We start from the raw sequence: 18,790 nt of genomic DNA, 5'->3' as shown, positions 1-18,790 counted from the left end.
GCCTTGAATGCACAGCAATTTGCCTGCCTCTGCCTCCCAAGTGCTGGGATTAGAGGCATGCACCACCATGAATGGCCCTTCCCACCCCACCCCCCGCCCCCACACAGGGCTTCTCTGTGTAGCCTTGGCTGTCCTGGACTCACTTTGTAGATCAGGCTGGCCTTGAACTTACAGCGAAACGTCTGCCTCTGCCTCCCAAGTGCTGAGGTTAAAAGGTGTGAGCCACCATACTTGGCCTTGGCTACACTTTTTTTTTTGTTTGTTTGTTTTTTAAGATTTATTTATTAAGTACACAGTGTTCTGCCTGCACGTGGGGCCAGAAGAGGGCACCAGATCTCATCATAAATGGTTGTAAGCCACCATGTGGTTGCTGGGAATTGAACTCAGGACCTTTGGAAGACCTAACCTCTGAGTGCTTCTAACCTCTGAGCCATCTCTCCAGCCCTTGGCTACACTTCTTAATTAGACTCATTACTCAGTAAAATTAGCAAATCTTCTTTTAAAAAGGTCTTTATTAGCAAAGATAATTTCATACTAAAATTTTATACACTAAATTCTCCCATCCACTGCAAGAGCTATTAGCATGTTCACACAGTGTGAGGAAGCATCCCTTCTCCAGTCACTATGCTAGCTCTGTATTACCTTCACAGCATCAGTACCAGGCAGGACTTATATGACACAGGGCACTTTACGCTTCCTACATCCCCAGGATAAAGTGAAGAGATTCCTCTGGTAGGGAAGACACAAAGAGCTCTGTAGGGAGCAGCAAGGGACCGTACAGCAGGACCCTGTGCACAGCCTGATAATGCTATCATTTACAATGAAATCTGGTGCGACAGCTGACAGGTGGTAGAGGACACCTGCCCCTGAATGGGTCTGTGGGGTACACTTTGGGCACTTAGGGGATACTTCAAGGCAAACAGCTGGAGTAAAGATTTACTTAGGAAATGAGATCAAAACGCTCTAACATAGGGGACAAAGTGTTTCTCAAAGTTGCCTAAGGAAATCTGACAAGTCCTAAAACGCCTCATACCTGCTCAGTAATGTCCACAACTCTAATCGAAACCCCTCAGCACTACTGGGATCAGACAGACTCAGAGCATCTGGAAAGATTTTGTTGCTTTAACTGGAATTAGTTCTTTGGACCATACAAAAGCTTTACAACACACGCAACGCTAGCAAACATCTTTTTAAATACCATCTTTCCCATGTGGTATGGTGCTTAGGATTGACAAATATTGACAGGTTTAAGATTATTTCAGCCATTTTGGGAAAGCAAATAGTGTAAAAGGAATTATTTATAAATTTGAAATATGGGTAACCAGGACAGGGGAAGGAGCGGATGAGGGAACTAGTAAAATCTCCCTACGCCCGAATCTTACGATTGTTCTGGAATGCCTGCACGGCATCAGGAATGTGGTAACTTTCTGTGGGTAATAAAAACGGTTCCATGTAAAAACCAAATTAACGTAAGGACAGCAACCTACTGCTGCCAGTAACAAACCATCCAGGCTGTGCTGTTTTTCACCATCCCAGAACAGTTAAACAGTTCTGCATTTTAGGCAGCTACCTAAGCTGAAGACGCCCGAGTCAGACAAAATGCAAAACTGACTACTTGATCAATAAACAGAAGCTGCTTTTGGCGTTTAAATCAAGTGTACAAGTATAGTGTGTGACTGCACATGGCAGTCTCTGAATGACTGTGATCCTTGGAGGGGTGCGGAGCAGAAACAACACAAACCCAGTTTACTTGTTTTCAAGTATATTTTCTGGGGACTAGTAATAGATTCTCTCAAATTAAGAGTAAAGACCCCTGACCAGGAAGTGCCAACTCCTAGCACCAGAGAGAACCAGAACCCACACAAGACGGACGTGACTCTGAGCATCTACGAGTCTGCTTTTGTAAAATCATGTGACAAGTGGAAAAAAAATTTCCAGGCTTACACCAAACATATATTTCTAAAAAGGTAAATTTCTTAAAAATTTTTATAATCCTATATAAAATAAAATCACTGGTTTATAATAAATGTTCAGAATTTCAGAGACGTGAAAAACAAAAATAAACTGAAAACAACAGTTTATATAAATTCAGGTCCCAGTGTGAAAACTCAACATAGTCTCTGACAAAGGAACGGTGAGACTTGTCTGTCCTCACTGATACAGCCCAGACTGTTTTGTGGATGATGAGTATAGCGTGGTAGTTCTATACTGCCACCTCACACCTCTAAGCAACACCAAAACTCAGGCCTGCGGCAAGACACCCGTGCGGACACCCGTGCCTCCTCGCCTGGCACTCTGCAGCCAGCGGGCTGAGCTCAGTTACTTGACAGGCGGAGAAGCAGGAGCCACAGAAGTTTCCTTTCCAACCTGAAGAGACTCACTGCTGATGGACAGTAGTTCTCGGAGTTCCTTATTTTCAAGCTGGGGAAAAAAAAGATATTTCCATATTTTAATTGTTAAACTGTCAGAACATAGAATTTAATAAAACAAACAAACAAACAACCCCCCCAAAACAACAAACTTTTATTTTTCTTTCCCAGACAGGTTTCTCTGTGTAGCCTTGGCTGTCCTGGACTTGCTTTATAGACCAGGCTGGCCTTGAACTCAAAGTGATCCACCTGCCTCTGCCTCCCGAGTGCTGGGATTAGAGGCAAGCTCTACCACCCCCGGCTAGAAAAAACACTTTTTAAACTTAATGTTTTTATTGAAACTTCACATGATGTACCCCAATACTAGTCACTGCCCAGCCCCTCCCCTCACATTTATGACCCACCCTCCCCCAAACAAACAAACAAAATAGAAAGAACTCCTTCCCCTAACCCCCCCCCCCCAAGAAGAGCTACACTTCAGCATTCTTATCGCAGAGGAAAAATATTTTTAAAGTCTTAAATGATTTAAAAATTGTCTTTTTGAGACAGAGTCTTACTGAGTAGACTTTGCTGGCCTAGAAACTGGTATGCAGATCAGGCTAGCCTTAAACTAACAGTTATCTGTGCATCTCTGCCTCCAGAGTGCTGAGATTAGAGGCATGCACCATACCTGGATCTTAAATTACTAACATTTTTTAGACTTATATTATTTTATGTATATGAATGTTTTGCCTGAATATATGTCAGTGCTCTACATGCATGTCTGGTACCCTGGAAGGTCAGAAAAAAAACCACTGGGTGCCCTAGGTCTAGAGTTACATAGGTTGTGAGTCACCATCATGTGGGTGCTAGGAACCAAACCCAGGTCCTTGTAAGAGAAACAAGTGCCCCTACCCACTGAGCCATCTCTCTGGTCCTAATTTAACTACTAATTTTGGCACTTGACACCTATCACTTCCTTTGCTTTCTATCTAGACAGGACAGGTTACAATCCATCTTTATCCTGTCTGTAGAAATTTTTCTTCTATTTTGAGACAGGATCATGTAGTGGGTGGAAGCTGGCCTGGACTTCTGACCCTTAAGTGCTGGGGTAACAGGTGTATGCCACCATGCCCCTTACACAACCCCCTGAAAACCTACAGCACGTCCACCTTCACCAGCGGGCCCAACAGCATGACCAGCAAATGCTGCGCCATACAAACCGCTTCTCTCAGTACTGAAGTCATTCCTACTTACGTGTACGTGTAGTTTGCTCACACCTATGTGTGAGTACCATCTGGGTGCCTGGTGCCCTTGGAGGCCAGAAATAGGTGTCAGATTCCCTTGGAACTAATCACAGATGGCTGTGAGCCACCATGTGGCTGCTGGGAACTGGGTCCTCCACAAGAGCAGAAAGTGCTCAGAATTGCTGGGCTGTTCTTCCGTCTCATATTTCGGAGACGTTCCTCCAGCACTTACACACCATTTCACCATTTCATACTATGTCCTTCCTTCACCGAGATATGGGCAGGGACTTAATTTTTCCTGTGTATAATTTCTCAAGGGGCCCATGATAATACTTGAAGTAAGCAGTCAAGCCTTCAAGCCATTTGCTGAAGTGTATTCTCATCATATTTTAACACGCATACACATAAAATAACACAACCTTCGCCCTCCATGGTTTTGCTCATTTTATTTATTGGGTTTTGTTTTTTGTTTGTTTGTTTGTTTGTTTGTTTTTTGGAAGGGTTTCTCTGTGTAATAGCCCTGGCTGTCCTGTAACTCTCTTCGTAGACCAAGCTGGCCTCAAACTCACAAAGATCCATCTGCCTCTGCTTCCAGAGTGCTGGGATTAAAGATAATGTGCTACCATATCTGGCTCCATGTTTTTTTGGTTTGCTTTTTTAATGTACGTTTTTTGTTTTTGTTTTTCAAGATAGGGTTTCTCTGTATAGCTGTGGCTAGCTGTCCTTGAACTCACTCTGTAAACCAGGCTGGCCTCAAACTCACAGCGATCCACCTGCCTCTGCCTCCCGAGTGCTAGGATTAAAGGCGTGCACCACCACGGCCGGCTTTAATTGATTTTTCTAAAAAGGTCTCTTCATTTTATGTATATGGGTGTTTTTCTACATGTACATCTGCGCACTGTTTACTGTGTCTACAGCTATAGACAGCTGTGCGCTACCATGAAGATGCTGGGAATTGAGCCTGGGTCCTCTGGCCACTCTTAACTGCTGAGCCACCTCTCCAACCTCACTTTCTTATATGGTTTTTTTCCCCCCCGGCACTTATTTATATAATTCTAAAAACCAGTCTGTACTTATCTATCAATCTGTCTATCTATCTCCATCCATCCACTGACCTACATCCATCTCCTTTGTTTTCTTCCTCCTTCCTCTTTCTCCTTTTCGAGACAGGGTTTCTCTGTGTATCCCTGGCTGTCCTGGAACTCACGCTGTAGACCAGGCTAGCCTCAAACTCAAGAGACCCTCTGCTTCTGCCTCCTGAGTGCTGGGATAAAAGGTGTGCAGCACCACTGTCCAGCCATTTCTTGCCCACAAAGTTTAGATTTTTATCTATTTGACTTCCAATTATGGCACATGAAGAAAGTCAGCTTATATATGACCTGTTCCTCTTTCTCTCGCTGCTTTTAAAAAATATATTAATATGTTTAATATGTCTATAGCAACTGAGTTCTGTCCTCAGCTCCACAATCGACATTTCTATTGATTGCTGTTGCCTACATTTATTTATTTTCCTGAAGAGAGTATAAAGGAGAAATTGAAATTTAATTCATTAGGACACAGAGGACATCAATACTTCTAACTAAAGCAACACAGAAGGCTGAGGCAGGGCGATTTTGAGCTCTAGGTCAGTCCCGGCCACATTCTGAGGAGAAAACCCCCTCTCCTCTCTCCTTTTTTGAGACATTCTTGTAAAAAGGAAAACATTAATACAGTGTAGAGATGGGACAGTAGTAACATTCTGAGGTCCTATAAAAACTTTTCTAAAAACGGTGAACTCAACACGATAAATAAGAGAGAAAAGAAAGGCTGACCTTAACACAGCAACCACCTTACCTCTAGTTGAGCTAGTTTCTCCTGAATCTTACAAAACTGATCATCATCCACCTGAACTGCTTTCCTCATCACCTCGCCCATTTCACAGATTCTATCAATCTGGCTTTCAATTTCCTGTGAAAATAAGATGAAAAAAGTTTCATGGGATAACCACTGAGATGTAACAAGAATAAATTAAAAAAAAAAAAAAGAAAAAGAAAAAAGTTTCTAGGTGTAAGTATAAAGACCACGAAAAGCAGGTGCATTAGGAATTTTTAGTCTATTAAAACAACCAAACAAAAAATGCCATAAACAAACAAACAAACAAGCCTCCCCCTCCCGCATAGCATAATGATTAATGAGGGCACTGACTGCTTGCTATGTGCCAACTCATGCCCGTGTAACCACAGAATGTATGGCTTGGAATACTCAGCTAAGGATTCACTGGTTGCCTTCGACAGTGGCTGGCACTGTGCTTGCTAGGTAGCCCAGGCTGGCCTAGAACTCTAAAGCTTCCTGTCTCAGGCTGAAAAGAGATCTTGGTGGGGGAGGAAGGCAACTTGATATAACTGAAAGTCCCTTACCCTCTTCTTTTATTCATATCTCCACAAAGCCACAGCCAAATACAGAGTGAATATAAGAATGTACAGAAGGGCTGGAGAGATGGCTCAGAGGTTAAGGGCACTGACTGCTGCTCCAGAGGTCCTGAGTTCAATTCCCAGCAACCACATGGTGGCTCACAACCATCTATAATGAGATCTGGTGCCCTCTTCTGGCCTGCAACTGTACATGCAGGCAGAGCAGTGTATACATAATAAATAAATAAGTAGGTAAATCTTTTTTTTTTTTTTTGGTTTTTCGAGACAGAGTTTCTCTGTGTAGCCTTGGCTGTCTTGGACTCGCTTTGTAGACCAGGCTGGCCTCGAACTCACAGTGATCCACCTATCTCTGCCTCCCGAGTGCTGGGATTACAGGCGTGTGCCACCATGCCCAGCTAAGTAGGTAAATCTTTAAAAGATGTGAATGTTGTTAAAAAAAGAAAGAAAGAAAATGTGCAGAAAGAGGAACATGGTTTTCTGTAAACAAAGCAACACCCTCACAATTTCAGCTCGGCTTATTTAGCATTTATTTATCAGGGTTTCTTACTGCAGAGTGAGACTGGTGAGCTTTCAGAACTGGTTCCGCATCCGCTGCCTTCTTAGCAACCATTAACTGTAACATCTGTTTCCGGTATTTGCTCATGATGAGTTCCAAGGCATCCTGGTGTTCCTCCAAGGAAACCCACAGCTCTAACAAAAAAGCAAACCCCTGGGCAATGATGTCTATGAGCAGTCACAAGGCAAACCTAACAGATGGACATGCTGATCCTCCAGGGGGTACTGTGACTCTAGAGTTGGAAGCCAGTCCCGCAGAACTGAATAGTATACCCTGAAAACCACCTTTCTAGGAAGCAGAGTTTTGTAGAAATAAGCTGGGATGTGTAAACGCAAGACACGGATGTGAATTCAGTTTTTTTTTTAAACTTATTTTCTTAAGACTCTGAAGCAACACTGCTGGGTGTGGTGGCGCACGCCTGTAATCACAGCACTCGGGAGGCAGAGGCAGGTGGATCGCTGTGAGTTCGAGGCCAGCCTGGCCTACAAAGCGAGTCCAGGATAGCCAAGGTAACACAGAGAAACCCTGTCTCTTGAAAAACTAAAAACAAAAACAAACAAACAAACAAACAAAAAACTCAGAAGCCACATGAGCCCATTAAAAAAAAAACCTACATTTTGTTGATTTGTGTGTGAACGTGTGGGGTCGGAAAACCATTTCCAGGAGTAAGTTCTCTCCTTCCACTCTGTGGGGCCTTGGAATGGAATTCGGGCCCTCAGGCTCGGCTCTTCAGGCCTTACATGCTGGGCCATCTTGTAAGTGCACATGAATCTATTTCTTTCTTTCTTTCTTTCTTTTTTTTGGGGGGGTGGTTTCAAGACAGGGTCTCTCTGTGTTAGCCATGGCTGTCCTGGACTCGCTTTGTACACCAGGCTGGCCTCGAACTCACATCAATCCACCTGCCTCTGCCTCCCGAGTGCTGGGATTAAAGGCGTGCACCACCACGCCCGGCATGAACCTGTTTCTTAACTGCACTGTGTAAATACTTGGATTGTCTACTTCAAAATGGCCGCAGGGGACTATCGTGGAATGGCAGATTTAAAAGCTCTCGGTAAGACAAGTATCATACTGTTGTCATTCAACAACCCTAAGAATATATATTTTGGGGACAGAGTTCTAGCCTTCCATCTTGCACAGGAACATCCAAACAGAAAAAAGAAAACCAACCAACCAACCAAACAGCCCTCGATCTTAACTTTAGTGTTCACTCTAATTGATATTGAAATATTACATTTTGAGACTATGAACTTAGTTACATAAGACTCCATCTGGTATGTGGCCCCAACCAGAGCCATCTAAACAACTCAACTATACTAAACATCTCTTTCGAAGTCATCAATCATAAGATTTCTTTTCGTTTTGTTTTGTCTTGTTTGTTTTTCGAGACAGGGTTTCTCAGTGTAGCGCTGGCTAGCCTGGACTCGCTTTGTAGACCAGGCTGGAACTCACAGAGATCCGCCTACCTATGCCTCCTTGAGTGCTGGTGTCACAGGTATGGCCCACTGCGCACGGCTCAGAAGACTTTTAAAAAAAGAGTAACTTGACAGATTTTAGTGTTACCAGATGACCCTCAATATAGATATGACCTTGATATAGATATGAGATGTGCATTCTTATGAACTGTTCAGTCATTTGTATAAGAACGTCCAAAGTATTACCAGGAAAAAACAAAAACAAAAAACCTAAACCCTAGACGCGCACTACACACACCTACACACATACACACCCAGAGGAAGAGGGGCCTGACTAACCTCTGTTTTCCTGCTGCAAGTCTCTAATCTGCGTATTCTCTTGGGACAGCAGAATGTGAGGTTTATATTTAGACATGTCCTTCACGTCGGATGCATCCTCTTGATACTGGACAGAAAGACAGACTAAAGCCGCTGCAAAGACAGAGGCAGGTGCAGGCTGAGGCAGCAGCGGTCCCACCCACCGCACGGAAGCGTCACGCCCGCCCAGCCCTGGGGACCAGGATAAATCCGGCCGCCACCCCACCCACCCGCTGCCCGCGGCGCCCACCCCGGGGTGCGGCCCGGCCTCCGGCCGACCTGCTCGGGCAGCACGGCGCCCGCCTCCCGCATCGCCGCCACCCGCCGGTGCAGCGCGGCCGACTGGTCCACCAGCGACTCGGCCGCCGCATCGTGCTCGCGCAGCCGCTCCAGCAGCGTCTTGGCATCCGTCAGGATCTTCTCGATAGTGCAGCTCATAGTGGCCGAGGAGGCCCGCCCGGCCCGCTAGCCCCCGGTGATTCGTTCAGCCCTTCCCTAGCCCTGGCTCGGCGCACCCGCGTCACTTCCGGGCACTGGTTAAAGGCTCCTTGGCAGCCCGGTCGGCGCCTGCGCAGTGGTGGATTCCCGGTACCCTTAGGCTTTCTAAGGTGGAGCAGCAGGTCGGGTTGGTGCCACATCCTGGTCCTTCACTTCTGTTTGGGTCTCAGTGCAACTTTTCTTCTGGTTTCGATTGATGTGGTTTGTTATTTAGTCACGGGGTTTCAGCAAATTGGTGAAACAAATGTTCCTTTCCCCCAACAAGTGGTAAAATACACCGGGACTTCTCCATTCCTCCCTCCTCCCGTCCTCCGTGCCCTTCCCTGTTCCTTCCCTTCCCTTCTTCACTCCTGTACCCCCCTCCTTCTTCCCTCTCTCCCTCCTCCTTCCATTAAAAGGTGAACAGTGTCTGAATGACCCCTGAGCTTGTCCTCTGACCTCCACATCCGCAGTTGCACCTGTGTATACAAACAGCTAGGCGCAGTCACACGCACACACATGGAAATCTTTCCTTAGTGCAGCGTTGAAAGGCTTCTTGGCTTTGGGAGGGAATCTGCCTTTCCACAGCGCTGTGGCTGATTGTGTTTAACGAGTAAGATGGCTGGCAGGCAGCCGGGTCTACAAAGTGAGTCCAGGGCAGCCAAGGCTACACAGAAACACCCTGGTTTTTTTTTGGGGGGGGGGCGGGGGAACCAGCAACAAGAAAAGATGGCTGGCAAGGAATTTTTTGGGTTAAGTATTTTTGTCTAGAAGATGCTAGGGCAATAGAACAATAGCAATGTTTTGTTTCTAAAAACCATTTCCCCTGTTTGACAGTCTCCTTTGAGTTCAGCAGTCAAGTATAGAACGTGATGTTAGCTGTACTTTGTGATTCGGGAAGTGCCTATTGTAAAAATGTATTAAGAGATTGCCTCTGGGAAGATGAAGTAATTTTCATACAGAAGGAAGAGAACTTAGGAAAAACCGAATAATAGCCTGGAATTAGTTTACAACAAAGACCAGGATTTATTTGTGTTAAGTTTTGTGGGGAGCATTTCCCTGGGTTCTTATAAATACTTGAGGAGTGTACAACTCCCCTGAAGTCACACAGGATGAAGGCTTAGATCATGTAGGCTAGATACCGTTCTGTAGAAATTGGGGCACAGTTGAAGCTTATGCTGGCAAGAGGGCTCAGTGGATAAAGGTCCTTGCCTGAGTTCTAACCCCAGGATGCTTAAATTGTCCTCTGTCCCCCAAGCCCTATAAATAAACTCGACGAGTGACAGTGCTCAGCAGATGAAGGTTCCAGCATAGGCTGACTCCTGGATCCCTCGAGTTGGTAGGAGGGACCGATGTGCAAGAGTTGTCCTCTGACCTCTGACCTCCACACAGACATCTGAACTGACTCACTCTCTCCCCTCTCCCTCCCTCTGTCTTTCTCTAAACAAATAAAGAAATAACCATTTTAGAAAGTGAGCAGGCTATGTGCATTTGGGGCTTACTGGCGGGGTTCTGACTTCAGCTTTGCTCTTCACACATGGCTTGTCAGTGGCCGGGTAGTTGGATTCATCTTCTGGACTGTTGCCAACGTTTCTGCAAGGTTTCAAGATTATCAGTATTCTCAGTAAAGGTTAAGGAATGTCAAGTGACTCCCACACAATGTGAGCATTTTGGGTGTCATTAGACTTTTTTTCTTTCCTTTAAAAAGTAAAGGAGGGAGTTTTTTGGTGGATTTGACTTAGTGTGTCATCTTTATTCAATAGAATACAAGAGGGCGGGTGAGAAGGCTCAGGGCTCTTGCTGCTGAGCCAGACAACCTAAAGTCAATCTAGAAACTCATGTGACTGGAGAGAATTGTTTGTAAGCTGTCGTCTAACCTCAGCATGCATTCTGTGGCCTGTGTGTCCCCCAACATGTGTTTGGATACAAAATAAATTTTACAAAATAAATAAGATGGAAAAGTAGTATCAAAGTGCCAGGCATGGTGGCACACGCCTTTAATCCCAGCACTCGGGAGGCAGAGGCAGGCAGATCTCTGTGAGTTTGGGGCCAGCCTGGTCTACAAAGTGAGTCCAGGACAGCCAAGGCTACACAGGGAAATCCTGTCTCAAAAAACAAAAAACAAAAACCAACCAATCAACCAAACAAACAAAAAAAACCAAACAAACCAGAAAAAAACAAAACAAAGAAAAGTAGTGTCAAAGCTTACATTGACTATATCCACACAAGGCACCTAAGTGCCTATACATTTTATTTTTTATTTTTAAGCTTCATGTGTGTGAGTGTTTCACCTGCATGCATGTAAGTGCACTGTGTGCGTACAGTGCCACTAGAGCTAGGTCCCTCGGAACTGGAGTTACTGACAGTTGTGTGTTGCTCTATGGTGCTAGGAACTGAGTCTGTGTTCTCTACAACAGCAGCAAGTAGGCTTACCTGTTGAGGCTTTTTTAGCCTTGGATGTCCTGGAACTCACCCTGTAGACCAGGCTGGCCTTGAAGTCAGAGATCCATCTGCCTCTGCCTCCTGAGTACTGGGATTAAAGTCATGTGCCATTACAGCCCAGCTCTTTAGACATCCCCAAAGTTGTTTCTTCTCCTTTTCCTCCTCCTCCTCCTCTTCCTCCTCCTCTTCTTCCTCCTCCTTCTTCTTGACAGAAATAATGGTTATTCATGGACTGTTTTCTGTGTTTTAGGCATATGTAAGCAGGTATTTCTTTAGTCTTCACAGTTTTATTAAATAAACACCAATAGAAGGCATTGACTGTATTTTAAAACTTTCTTAAAGGCTCTTTAAATTCAATAATGGTAAGCTTTTTTCATAACAACCAACTAAATCCTTAGTCTTTCTTTTTTTATGTGTTGGAAATTAAACCCAGAACCTCACATTTTACTAAGCACGGGCTCTATCACTGAGCTACATCCCCAGCCCAAGTCCTAAACTTTAAAAGAGAGAAGAAGCCAGATATAGTCGAATATCCTGGGAATTCTAATCCCTGGAGGCTGAGGTAGGAGGACCACAAGTTCATGGCCAGCCTGGGGCGCATGATTTACAGGCTGGTTAAGCTGTATCAAGACCTTAGCTCAAAATAAACCACATCAAAACCAACTAACCGACCGACCAACAGCAAAACTAACAACCAGTATTCCAAACCCAACCCAAACCAACAGAAAACAAACAAACAAAAACAGAGAAGAGATTTACATTGTACACTCAGATTTTTTTTTCAAGATAGGACCTCACTGTGTAGTCCTGGCTGTCCTGGAACTCACTATTTAGGTCATATTTAGGTCAGGCCTCCAGTTAACAGGATCACTTACCCCTGCCTTCTAAATGCAGGGGTGAAAGGAGCGCTTCACCATGGCTGGCTATGTGCATTCCTGAAAAGACTATAATAATAAAAAAAATCTGTTGTTATGCCATTTTATCAGTACTATTCTTTCCTCCATCCAGACTTTTCTGGAGGCACAGTCCTCCCATTTACTCCAGGCTGGGATTATAGGCAGGCTTCCATGCCTGCTTAATTTATTTTTACTGTGGCGCTGTGCATGGAGCCAAGTGTTTACACATACTAGACAAATATTCAAACATAGAGCTAACTCCTGGACCAACTCAGGTTTATTAGTTCAGTTTAATTTTAGTTTTGTAATACTAAACATTTAAATAATTGTTTTACACATTTGATTAAAACTTGTCCCTTAGCTTTATTGTTACTTTGTATATTATTTAAAATTGAATACCCATTTTTTTTGTTTGTTTTTTGGTTTTTTGAGACAGGGTTTCTCTGTGTTAGCTTGGCTGTCCTGGACTTGCTTTATAGACCAGGCTCGCCTCGAACTCACAGAGATCCGCCTGCCTCTGCTTCCTGAGTGCTGGGATTAAAGGCGTGCGCCACCACACCCGGCTTTGAATACCCATTTAAAACAGGCATGGTAGCCCATTTTTTGTAATCCCAACACTTGCGGGGAGGTGTTAGGAGGATCAGAAGTTCAAGATGACGCTTAGCTGCATAGTGAATTTTAGGGGTGCCTATGCTGCTCGAGACCATGCATCCCCATCATCAACAACCACAAATCATTGGCATATGGGACTTTAATTTAGTTTCTTAGCCTTTAAACTTTTTTTAATTTAAAAAAATTCTATTTTATGTGAATAGGCATAAGGTCATTGTGTAATTCAAATGCTGATTTCTGCGCTGCTCCCCACCCCATAATCTGGTTGCAATCCTTGTTCTGAGAATCTCCTGTTTCAATGTTGTCTAAACACTGCTTCCCAATTGTCCCCTGATATGCCAATAAAGCAGCTTACAGCCAATCACTGAGCAGGGGAGAGAATAGGGCTGGACTTCCTGCCAGCCAGGGGAGGAGGAGCTAGAGGAGGAAGTAGGGGGATTGAACCACCGTAGAGGTCCAGGAGAGGAGCTGGAACAGGGAAAGACACAAAGTGCAAGTATCTCTGGGATGTGCACTGGGAGGAAATCGGATTAGCTTAGAGGGTTAAGAATAGAGTAATAACTGCTCAGTTATTGTGTTGTGAAGCTTATTAAACAAATATAATGGCAACTCCATTGTTTTGATGTTAGCCAGGGTAAGAGAGAAACTGAGAAACAAACACAATTATATTATAATATGGAGATTGCCCAGTGTAGTACTGAGATCACCCAGATCACGAGACCCCTAAAATGACCACCAGGGCTGGTTTGATGCAACATACAGAGGCTTAGAGGTTCAGATCACAATCCTTCCTGATGTAGCAAGATAGAAGAGTGACCCTGACCTTCAAGGGCAATGGGTTCATAAAGGGAAGCAGGGTGGGCAGGGGGTGGGGGTGGGGGTAAGTGGGGGGGTGGAGCGGAGTCCCAGGAATGTTGACTTTTAGCCAGATTGGAGGAGGGGAGGCTGGCTCTTCAGGGAAGTTGTGGGTCACAGGACTGTCAATCTTTTGGCAGGTTGGGTGGAGACTGAGTCTCCAGGGAAGTTGTTTTATCTCAGAGGATCATTGGGAGTTAATTATATCTAATCACTCTGGAGGAGTTTCTGGAAAGTGCTGGCAGGTCTAGTTTACGGCAGTGCGTGGTCATTCCCAGAACGCAGGAAGAAGTGAAGTCACCTGGAGGACAAGTTCTCACAGCACATTCACAGACCACGGCATCAGTTGCAGAATATAGAATGTGGCATTAATTTTGCCATATATAACATTTGTGTGTTTGCCTAAGTACCTCACATGCATGCAGTACCTGCAGACACCAGAAGAGGGCACACTAGATGTCCCCAGAACTAAAGTTACCTACAGTTGCAAGCTGCTGTGTGGGTGCTGGGAATAGAATCTTCATCCTCTAGAAGAGCAGCAAGTGCTCTGAGCTCCAGCCTTTTTAGCTTTTAAAAACTGGCTTAGGAGCTGGGCGTGGTGGTGCATGCCTTTAGTCCCAGCATTCGGGAGGCAGAGGCAGGCAGATCGCTGTGAGTTCAAGGCCAGCCTGGTCTACAAAGTGAGTCCAGGATAGCCAAAGTGAACACAGAGAGACCCTGTCTATAAATAAATAAATAATAAATAAAAATTGGCTTAGGGAAACTGGATGGTGGTTGTGCACATCTTTGATCCCAGCACTTGGGAGGCAGAGAGAGGTGAGTTTCTGTGAGTTCAAGGTCAAGCCTGGTCTACAGAGTGAGTTCCAGGACAGTCAGGACTATACAGAAAAACCCTGTCTCAACCCCGCCCCCCTAAAAAAATTGTCTTGAGTAATGATATATACCCATCAGCACACTGGAAGTTGAATTCAGTTATTTAACAACTATTCTGAATTGTCTGAAAGAAAAAAAAATACAATATGAACTTAAGTTCTAGATAACATGGTTGAGATCACCCTTTAGATATTTGTGTTAGTGTTCTTGACCTCAGCCTAGTCTCTTCCTGTTAGTGGTAATATCTTTATAATCTTTTGTTTTTCTTATGTTTTTGTCACTAAAATGTTTTCTTCGGGGCTGGAGAGCTGGCTCAGCACTAAGAGCACTGATTGCTTCCTAGAGGACCAGTGTTTGATTCCTGGCACCCAACCCACGTGGTTGCTCACAACCATTCGTAAACTCTAGTTCCAGGGTTATGTGATGCCCTCTGCTGGCCTCTGTGGACACTGCATGCATCTGGCGCACAGACACACATGCAGACAAGACACCCATACATATAAAAATAAAAATAATCTCAAAAAAAGGTTTTTTGTTTTCAGTATATCTTGGATAGCTAAGTCACCTTTGCTATTCCATTGTGTCAGAAAACATTAATTCATTTTAGGTTTTGATCTCTCCAACCATTCAGTTGCCTTAAATATTTTCATCAGTTTTGGCATTATATCTGTGGACTTCCTCCACCTTTGTTCACTCCTTTTGTTTATTTCTGACCTTTCTCCCTGGTGAACAGTTGCATGTTCCAGTAGATAAGAGAATTAGAATTTATATTTACTTTAGATTTAGACTCTAATCTTACGTTGACCCCCACAGTGTCATTTTTGGAAGAAGAGAAATAACAGACATTTTAATTAATTAATTAAATCTTTTACATATACATTTATATTATTACACATATATACAATTAGATTACCTATAGCAAGAAGAACCATGACACAATCAGGAGTTATATAAATTTTACATTCTTAGTGTTTGGGATATTAGTATTTGACAGCCTTGAAGAAGACATCTTTCCTATCTTGGTGCGTCTACATTTCTGAATAACAAACATTTTAATGATGAGAATTGAATGTGATCCTTTAAGGCCCAACTCAAATATTTTTCTTTTTTGAACATCAACTTAAGTATCTTTCATCAAAGAAAACTCCTGTAACCCCTCTATGAAAAATTAATGGCTCACAAGCATCTGTAACTCCAGCCCTACGGGACCTAGTACTCTCTTCTGGCCTCTGTGGGCACCATGCACACAGGTGGTATACACACATGCAGATATGCATTCAGACAAAATACACATAGGAGGAATGTGGAGGAAATAGTGAACTGAGCACCAGCACATGTGTGTTTATTGTCTCTCTGCCCATGACTGTGGATACGACCAGCTGCTTCCAGGTTCCTGCTGTTTTGACTTCTCCGCTATGGACTGTGGTCCACAGCTGTGAGCGAAAATAAACCCTTCCTCCTATCACAGGAACAGGAAACAAAGCTAGGACACCATCAGTTTTGGCCAGTTCCTTTATTCCATATGGTCATTGGTTGTGCTTTTAGTATGCTTATTTCATTTGTACTTATATTTTTACTGGGATGGTTATGAGATTAATTTTTCATGTAAGACAGCAATCTCCACAAAAGTGAAAACAGTTGCTCCTTACGATCTACAGAATGTCTGAAAAGTAGTATATGCTCAATTAATATAGTTAAAGAATGGATGGTAGCCGGGTTGGTGGTGGTGCACACCTGTAATCCCAGTTCAGGAGACAGAGGCTGGCAGATCTCTGAGTTCGAGGTCAGCCAGGTGTACAGAGTGAGACCAAAGTGACGTTCGAAATCATGTTGTAGATTTGCTCCAGTGAGGACTTTGAAGCCACCATTCTTTGTGGCTTGCGTTACCGTCTTGCCAGCAAGAACGACGCTGCACTCACACACACAGGATCCTTCTGCAGTAAAGCTTTAATGCATCTTGAGAGGGAGAGCATAAGCTTACAGCAAGTAAAATGGAGACCCCAAACAGCAGAAACCCATCCCTTATATAGGAAACTGTCCTCCGCTTAGGATGTGTCAGTCCCTGATTGGCTGTTGCTCATCGGGCGAGATGACGCCACGGGAGAGGCAGAGCACAACAAGTGGAAAATCCCTTCGCACATGCGCAGATTAGTTGTTTGTCAGCATGGGACACAGGATGTCAGCGCCATCTTGTAATGGCGAATGTGAGCGCGGCCTCTCACAATTCTTGTGCTGGGACAGTGTTCAAGCCCGTAGTATTCACTCCCAGGTTTTATTTGCAGTTACAACAGACTGTTTGTGTAGTCGTTGTCACTGGACAGTGCGGGTGGTGGTGATACCTGATCAGTTGAACTTATATCATAGGCCTGTATTTTAGCTGGAAGGGAGGATAGTTCAAATTCCATAGTGAAGGGCTGGAGAGATGGCTCAGAGGTTAAGAGCACTGTCTGCTCTTCCAGAGGTCCTGAGTTCAATTCCCAGCAACCACATGGTGGTTCACAACCATCTATAATGAGATCTGGTGTCCTCTTCCGGCAGGCAGGCACACATGCAGGCAGAACATTGTATACTAAATAGGTGAATAAACTGTTTTAAAAAAATTCCATAGTGAAATTAGAGCCATACCCTAGAAGAATAATATGTGGGGAAATTTTATGTAAACAGTCAAGAACTCAGATACTAAGTAGCTAAAAAGGATAATGTCAACTATAAATGTTTATTGTGGGAAATGCAAATAATTTCTTCTTCTGCTCTGTCCCTATGATTCTTTGTTTATACAGTGGTTATCACACTCTGCCCTGTGTAGTATTATATGTATACATGTCTTACTTCTCACTCTGAAAGGAGCTGTGTTTTCTTTATCTTTGAATTTCTTAAGTAACCAATAAGCTTCCTTATTATTGTTAAGTGGGAAGGAGTTTGAGATAGACATTAATATTGGATTTTGGGAACCTGCTGTCCAGAAATGCTATGAGTAGCTGCATGTTCTACTGAATTATATTTCTTTTGGATTTTTTGAGACAGGGTCTCTCTGTGTAGCTTTGCCTGCCCTGGACTCCCTTTGTAGACCAGGCTAGCCTTGAACTCATAGCGATCCACCTGCCTCTGCTGGGATTACAGGCCTGCACCACCATGCCCAGCCTGAATTACATTTTTCATAGAGGCTTGTTATTTTTGTTTGCTTGTTTGTTTGTTTTTTGGTTTTCAAGACATGGTTTTTCTGTGTAGCCTTGGCTGTCCTGGACTCACTTTGTAGACCAGGCTGGCCTCGAACTCACAGCGATCCACCTGCCTCTGCCTCCTGAGTGCCGGGATGCACCATGCCCTGCTCATAGGGGCTTTTTATTCTATATATTTTGATCTGAAAATTGTTTAACTTAGTGCTCATATTCAGTATATACCAAAGACATTCGTGATACCCACAATTCTTTAATCTTGAATTCTGAAGATTAAATACTTGTCATGGCTTTTCTAAATCAGTTCCCCACTGGTGTTTTTGTTTCCACAGTCACAAGGGACTAGATTTATGTTAACTGATACCAAAACAACTATTTACGCTGCCTCATTCTTCCACTGCCTTCACTTTTTATCGTATGTTTTCCTATTAGAAGCAAGCAGATCATTTTTTTTAACTTGAATTTTTTGTGTTTAGCTTCAGCTTGATAAAAATACTTAAATGTGTGTACCAAGTGAAAAATGAGGTTGCTAAAGGTTAATGTCTTAATGCTTTTAATAACTATTAGCAGCGTGCCTGCATCTTGTCAGAGCGATGTACCCTCACTGTGGCAGGAACCAGAAGAGCTCCTAAGAGAGGATCTGTTAATTTAGTTAAAAAAAAAAAAAAGGAACAGTAAAGGCCAACATCCTCCTCCGTAGATAATTGTGAAATGCCCACTAGACTCTGGCACTAATATAAATGGAAGTGCCTGGTGGTTATAAAGCCTACATTTAAAATGTTGAACACCTTCCCCCTTCATTGAGAGCCCATGCTGACGCTGACCCATCGTGCCCAGGACATGGAGCAAACTGTCAGTGTTCCCAAAGGAGAGCACCCAGCTCTGCAGAGACACAAAAGGAAAGGGAATGCTGCCAGCTGCCAGGAGCAGGTGGGTTTCTGCACCAGTATGCCAAGCACTCGGCTGACTAGGGAGTGAAATCACAGTATTTAATCAGCTTCCTATAAAATATACAAAATATATGACAGTCTCAAAAAACAAAAGTGAGATTTCTTTTTTTTTTTTTAGTTTTTCGAGACAAGGCTTCTCTGTGTAGCCTTAGCTGTCCTAGACTTACTTTGTAGACCA

General features: G+C 43.8%; 1 protein-coding gene across 1 annotated transcript; it reads right to left on the bottom strand.

Moving 5' to 3' along the window:
- Nucleotides 1-494: 494 nt before the first annotated feature.
- Nucleotides 495-8,869, bottom strand: SIKE1 (suppressor of IKBKE 1). The gene is made up of 5 exons (XM_084755612.1): nt 8,611-8,869; nt 8,314-8,419; nt 6,554-6,696; nt 5,429-5,542; nt 495-2,421 (listed from the first exon to the last, which is right to left on the bottom strand). Exons 1-5 carry the CDS (start codon nt 8,767-8,769, stop codon nt 2,320-2,322), a joined length of 624 nt encoding a protein of 207 aa, XP_084611738.1. The 5' UTR covers nt 8,770-8,869; the 3' UTR covers nt 495-2,319.
- Between the last annotated feature and the right edge of the window lie 9,921 nt (nt 8,870-18,790).

The sequence above is a fragment of the Acomys minous genome, assembly GCF_964271855.1.
Source record: "Acomys minous genome assembly, chromosome: 14".
In the NCBI taxonomy this organism is placed as follows: Eukaryota; Metazoa; Chordata; class Mammalia; order Rodentia; family Muridae; genus Acomys; species Acomys minous.
Note: the sequence above shows the minus strand (reverse complement) of the source record. Positions and strands in the feature narration are given on the sequence as shown.

Excerpts from the sequence above, each read along its gene's own strand:
- SIKE1 (XM_084755612.1), bottom strand. The coding sequence starts at position 8,769 with ATGAGCTGCACTATCGAGAAGATCCTGACGGATGCCAAGACGCTGCTG. Across the intron at positions 8,420-8,610 it reads GCGCCGTGCTGCCCGAGCAG|TATCAAGAGGATGCATCCGA; the intron begins GTCGGCCGGAGG and ends CTTTCTGTCCAG. Across the intron at positions 2,422-5,428 it reads AGAAACTAGCTCAACTAGAG|CTTGAAAATAAGGAACTCCG; the intron begins GTAAGGTGGTTG and ends TTTTTTCCCCAG.